Raw genomic sequence first — 6,217 nt, 5'->3', positions numbered from 1 at the left:
TAATAATAATAATGATGATAATAGTACCAAATTCAGATAAAGGCAGGAAGGAATCTTCCTAATGACATGCTCGCGCTTCGGCACGTCTCTCCCCGGCGTTCTTCTTGGCACGCCTGTGAGTGGTTGAAGGTCTCCAGCCCGCTGTGTGGAGGTGGGTTTTTGCTTGATAGCGGTGGGAGAGATTCAAAACTCTTTTTGTTTCTTGTGTCGCTGGAAAAGAGTGTTTTTTCTGAGTAATGCTTTGTAGACCCTATGAATCACCATCTGCATAACTTTATATGGGGGATGCTATTCTCAGCATCTTACTGGAACTATGTAAACTATTACCGTTCGTATGTGTTTGTCCATGCAACATGCAACTCTATTTTCCTGGAAAGACTATTTCAGAGCAGGTCAAAGGAGGAGACCGGGCAGAACAAAATGTCAGGGTGGCTCAGCGGGTGGAGACGGGTGTTTGGGAGCCGGCAATTGCCATCTTTGGAGGGGCAGCCCCTCCGTGGAAGCCTGCGCTGGAAATCCTCAGCAGGAGACCTGATGTGCAGGATGCTGAGTGCCCTGGGAGCGGAGCCAGGAGCAGGCTTGGGGAGCAGGGACTCGGGTCCTGCCCCAGCATCACACATCACTTCCCACCCCTGCTCCTTCGGCCTCTCCTTCCAGCGGTGGCTGCGCTGAGAAAAACATCGTGAGTCTTTTAAAGAGGCTCAGGAGAGCCGTGCCAGCTGAGACGGGGTTTGGCAAGGGGACGGTGCGATGGCAATGTCACCCAGCGCGGAGGAGCTGCCCCCGCACACGCGCTGCGGGAGCACGTGCCGGGTAGGCTGGAGGAGCTTTTAGCGTTGCTCCCCGTGCTGCGCTGGTTTTGTCAAGAGAGAAGAGTTTATTCTCTCGAGCTGTCAATCCGTCACCTCCCAGAGGCTCTCCGCCTTCCCTCCACGTTCGCCTCCCCCTCGCTGCCAGCGCTCCCAGATGTGCGCAGCGCCGGGGGCTGCAAAATTCCCTGTGCCCGGGCAGGGGAATTGCAGCACCTCCCAAACCTCACCAGGGGAATCGCAGCATCTCCCAAACCTCACCAGGCTGACCCCACAATGAGGAGAGCGTTGACTGCAGAAGCTGAACATTTCAACTCTTGGTGCTGTTTCAGTCCAGGCTTTCAGTGCGCAGCGACCTGTAATTTCCATGCAGTTGGATCAAGAGCTTTGCTGTAGGGTTTTTTGGGTTGTGGGTTTTTTTTCAAATAATATAGGCTGAAAATTTTCCAGGAAAATGCTCTCGAAAGGAGCTGGATTCATGGGTTAGTAGGGTCCTTGCGCTCTCCTGAGCATCTACTGCTGCAAGGCAGCATGAGCCCAGCTTGTCTGCTGTGTCCTGCTCATGTTTGGTGGTCAGTTGGAGGACGCTGATCCCTACTAGCATCTAATAGCATCTCTAACCGGTCTCTAAGAGTCCCTTCTCCGTCTCAGCTCAGCCAAGCCCCTGCAATTCGGGAGGGAGCATCTGAACATGTCCCCTCATTATGGGGGGAAGCTCTGCCTCCTCTTAGCCCAGAAACACCACCTCCTTCCCCTGGGGTGACTGCGGCTGCTGGTGGGGACCACCGGCTACCACCAGCACGGGCGGCGATTTGGGCTCGCGACCGCGAGATGAGAGCTGGAGCGTGTTGTTGGGGCTCCCAGTCCTGCAGCCTTCCTGCAGGTTTCCTAAATCCCACTTCTCATCGGATTTCTTCATTAAACGTAGATTAGATCAGATGGTGTTTCTTTCACTACGAAGCAATTTGGCTTTCCATTTAGTGCGCCCATCTGATAAATAATGGCTTGAAATAATGTAATTCCACCCGCCCTTGATCACACCGAGCCTGTGCTGGACTTCTGCTCCCTCCTTAGCTCTGGCTTGGCACTTCCAGATCTCAGGATACAATTTGAGTCCCTGCTGTAGGAGGAGAGCCCTGTCTGGAGGAATGGAGACCAAAGCCACCAGATTATCTTAATTTTACTGACATACAGGCAAAGCGATGAAGGCAGAGGTGCGGATGACCATGGGTCACCCAGCTCTCCATCCACCTCTGCGCTTGAGCCCCATCTCCATCCTGGACAGCCCCCAACGTGCGGGCTCTCCCCTGGCACTGCCACCACGAGAAGCCCTTGCAGAGGAGTCACCCAAGACTGAATCTGTAAGGGGGTGCTGGTGCACAATTCCCACACGGTCCAAAGCTTTTTGTCCATCAGGAAGTGGGAGCTGAACCTGCATCTTCTTGCTGGGCAGTGAGCAAGGCTGGAGGGAACGTGGTGGGACCTCTTTGCCTCCCTGGTTGCTGGTGCTGTTTGGTTCATTGGGAGCTGGGGATCCCCAAGCCTAGAGAGCAGATGCTTGTTGTTTGCTGGAGAAAGCAATGGGGAGCGAGAGCCCCAGAGATCAGAAACCAGCTCCCCCTCCCCAAATTTTCCTGCGCTGGGGAAGGATGGTTGCTCTCAGCATGGGACACTGAGCTGAGAAGTGCAACCCAGCAGGAACATGTGGCACTGCCTCATCTCTTTTGTTGTCAAACCAACCCCAAACCATCCTGAGAGGGACGGTGAAGGCGGTGATAACACCTGCGGGATCGATCGTGCTGGGGAGCTGAGAAGGTGTGCGCTGGAGCTGACCCAGCGGAGCAAGATTTGATGTGAAAAGCTCGTTTGGATGAAGGTTGAGCAGACTCTTCCAGCATCAGGGTATTTACCCTACCTTCAAAATGAACTGAAGCCTCTCTGTGCTTCTGGAGTGTCTTGACATGGAACATCATAGGTGGGTCAGCAAAAGCCTCATAGATATCTGTGGTCTATTGCCTCAACCCCCCTGACCAGCTTAGAAACACCTACTTCAGTGGTAGGTCATACCCTCTCTGAGGGTTTAGCTTGTATCCAGCACAGTCCTGACTTTTAACGGAGAGATGGAATGATTCCCGCTCCCATCCTTGCTCTGAGCTTGGTCGCAGTGGGGAGCACAGCTATTGTGGGCTCCGTCAGTCACGGGAGAGCTCTTTGGGGTCCCTGCTCACTCAGCGTCTCAGGAGCCATCTCTAGATGAGGTACCCTGGGTTGCCAGCATCTGAGCGTTGATTTTTCCCTGAAATAGCATCTCTGTGACTTTCAGAGATGGTACTTGGCCCTTTTCCCTGAAAAAGCAATAGGCAGCGCAGCCCCGAATCCCCTGGGCTGTGGGCTTTCGAGCAGCGATGCCAGACACCTACTGTCACCGCAGGACTGATACACCTCCAGTTTCAGAGGAGAAAACATGTGCACTGGTATTTCGGAAACGATGACATCTTAAATTTATGTCCCTCTCCCTAACCTCTTCCATAAGCCTTGCTTTGATCAGAAACCCAGCTGGCGTTCCTCCGAGCTTGGGAGGAAGTCTGGAATAAAACCCAAAGACAAGAGCTGCGCAAGTCCCCGGAGCCGCCCCCGTAGCTCCCCTGGCTGGGGTTTCCATCCTGCCACCGCGGGAGCGCTGGGGCATTTCTTGAAAATGAGGATGTTTTGATGAGGCTGTTGGGACATTTACAGGTCCAAACTGGCGGCTGATTTTGCTCTGCGCAAGGGCTTCCCATCTGAGATGGTGGAAAAGCCCCTTCTGATGGTCAATAATAAGTAGCTGAAGAGTGTGTGGCCCCCAGAGAGCTCCTAACTCAGTAGTTGTCTCCTCTGATATGTCTTCTTCCATGACCTTGTCCCTCTCAAACCTGGTCCCTTTCTTGTCTTGCAGGACGTGGGCTCTCTCATGCCCTATCTCGCTCTTCTCCCCTCCTAAAACCTCCTACTGAAGGATGGCAGCCGCCTCTTTCCGCTACGGCATGACCATCACCGGGGCCGTGCTGCTGGTGACGGGGACGCTGTGCTTTGCCTGGTGGAGCGACGGGGAGGTGGGCACCCCGGCCAGCAGCGGGGCTCGCCTCCTGCCTCCCCGGGAAGCCGAGGCGGTTCCCAGCTCTTCCTCCAGCGCCTTGCTCCGCTCCGTCAGCTTCTTCTGCTGCGGCATCGGCGGCATCCTCCTCCTCTTCGGGCTCCTCTGGTCCGTGAAAGCCAACGCCAGGGTGGTCTCCCGGCGCTACCAGTACCATTTCCCCAGGGACCTGCAGTACTTCACCGCGGAGCCTCTGGAGAAGTGGAACTGCAGGTGGGTGCCACGTCCCCGCGCGGCGCTTGGGTGGGAAGAAGTCAAGGGTGGGTTTAGCTGTCCCGACATGGCCGTGTAACTAAACCTGCTCTCAGGCTTGCTTGCAGGCGAGCTCAGATGAGCAGTAACACCGCCGCGCTGCCGGCCGCTGCTCAGACCCTGTTCTGTGTTCTCCTCCTGCTCCCGGAGCAGAAGCTCTTGCTCATTAGTGTCAACCCGAGCCCCCGCACCCTCCCCTCCCTGCAGGCACCCTCCGTGCCCACGCTGGCTGCTCCAACGGCCGGCTCAGCTGCAGATGGCTCTCCTTGCCCTGCGGGGCCATCACCGGCCGAGGCAGACATCTCCTTAGCAGAGCCACCGAGCAGAAGACCGCATTGGTTTTCTGGCAGAGCGCCTGGATTTGGGGGTGGGGGGGTCATCCAAACCTCCGACTGTTGAAACCTTCCCCCGTGCCACGGGTCTGCAGTGCTCTGTAAGGATGACAGGGTTTGTGGCAACTTTAACGGAAGGAAAATCTGTGTTAAAAGGGGGTTAAAAGAAAAAAAGAAGGAAAATAATCCTCGGATTGGCATTGAGATGGGAGTGGAGGTGGAGGGTCCGTCTATGAAGCCTGTTTTGGGGTATGGGAAGACCTCTCGCCCCCCCAAACCCCACCAAGGGTCCCCAGACTCTTCCTGTGTGAGCCTGAGATTCACTCCCACTTCTTCAGTTAAAAGTTTTTTGATCAAAAGGGTTTTTTTTCCAGAGACTGCTGTGGAAGCCGAGCCAGCCGGCCCTTCCCAGTGCTGTTTTATGGGGTCACAGCAAAGATCTTGGCTCCAGCATAAATCGGGCTCTGGGGAAAAGCAGCACTAAAAGAAACTCTTAAGAACATAAAACCATAAAAATTCAGTCGGGGCGGGAGGCACGTTCCTGGTTCTCTGGGGGTTTCGGTGCCCATCTGACTATCTGGGGGTGAGATCGTAAGCTGGTCTGGGCAGTCTGGGGGGGGGTTTCCTCCTCCCACGGGGAATGTCCCCTTCCCTGAGCTCCCGGCTCCCGTACCGGACGGGAAGGCATTGCCCCAGCATTGCTCGTGCTGCAGCAGCTCCTGCAGCCCCAGCTGCGCTGGCATTTGCGCAGCAAAGCCCTCCAGAGCAGAAAACGCAGCTCCGCAGAGGGTTGGCAGCGTGACATCCTGTGCTGGGCGAAACCGCCCTCCCCGCATTTCCAAGGCAGCATCCCTCTCGCAAGCTGAGGCTGTTTGGCAAAAGCCACGGCGTGGATGCCCGGGGCGGTAGATCCGGGACAGGAGGCTGCTGAATTCGGGATGGAGGCATCCCTGCAGAGCATCGCAGCTTTCCCTTTGGACCAGCTGTGCCCCTCCGATGCCTGCAGCCTCCCCGAGCGTGCCTCGCTGGGTTTTCACCTGTAAAAGCAAGCGGACGGTGGGTTGCTTTCAAAGCCTCCCCATCTTTGGGGCCGAAACGTTTCGTAGGGTGCCGAGCGGGGCCGTGCGCAGGGCAGAGGTTGGGCGGAGGTTTTCCCTGTACACAAGCCGTGTTTGCTCACCAAAGTGCTGTTGGAAGTGGCACCAGGCTTGGCCGGTGCACGGAGGGTTCCGGTGGGCACAAGCGTGGGGTGTTGAACTGGGATGCCTGGCTCTTGCCTGGCTGCTCGTGCCAAACGGCTCAGTCGGCAGCCTCTGTGCTTCGGGGGTGACGTTGGGGTTAGGCAGATGATGAGGATGCCCTCCTGCCCGTGGGAAGCAGCGCGGTGCGGAACGGGGGGGCAGATGTCTCGAGAGCCAGCACCTCTGCTGCTTTGTGGTCAGCCACACCGACAGTTGTAGCTCTTAACGCCGGAGGTGGCAGCTCTTCGAGGCTGCCTTGCCAGGCTGCCCTTCCTCTTCTTGGGTGAAGGGTTAATAAACTCAGTGGGAACTGGGCAACGTTGCCTTGTTGCAAGATGGTGCCCTTCCTCCTGCCCGGCTCCCCACCCTCCTGGTGCCGGGAAGTGGCTGACACGGTCTTCCCTTGACTTTGGGCATGCAAAACCTGCCCATGAGCCATTCCCAGCACAC

General features: G+C 56.4%; 1 protein-coding gene across 1 annotated transcript in view; it reads left to right on the top strand.

Annotated features, from left to right (window-relative positions):
- Window positions 1–3,805: 3,805 nt before the first annotated feature.
- Window positions 3,806–6,217, top strand: part of TMEM61 (transmembrane protein 61) — a gene marked incomplete at its 3' end in the record, with an annotated part of 2,864 nt that continues 452 nt past the window's right edge. The window contains exon 1 of the mRNA XM_009573473.1: window positions 3,806–4,155. Coding sequence (XP_009571768.1) covers window positions 3,806–4,155 — 350 coding nt within the window. The remainder of the gene's footprint in view (window positions 4,156–6,217) is intronic.

The sequence above is a fragment of the Fulmarus glacialis genome, unplaced genomic scaffold (genome assembly GCF_000690835.1).
Source record: "Fulmarus glacialis isolate BGI_N327 unplaced genomic scaffold, ASM69083v1 scaffold23762, whole genome shotgun sequence".
NCBI lineage: Eukaryota > Metazoa > Chordata > Aves > Procellariiformes > Procellariidae > Fulmarus > Fulmarus glacialis.
The sequence above is the reverse complement of the archived record's forward strand: the minus strand, read 5'-3'. Positions and strand labels throughout refer to the sequence as shown.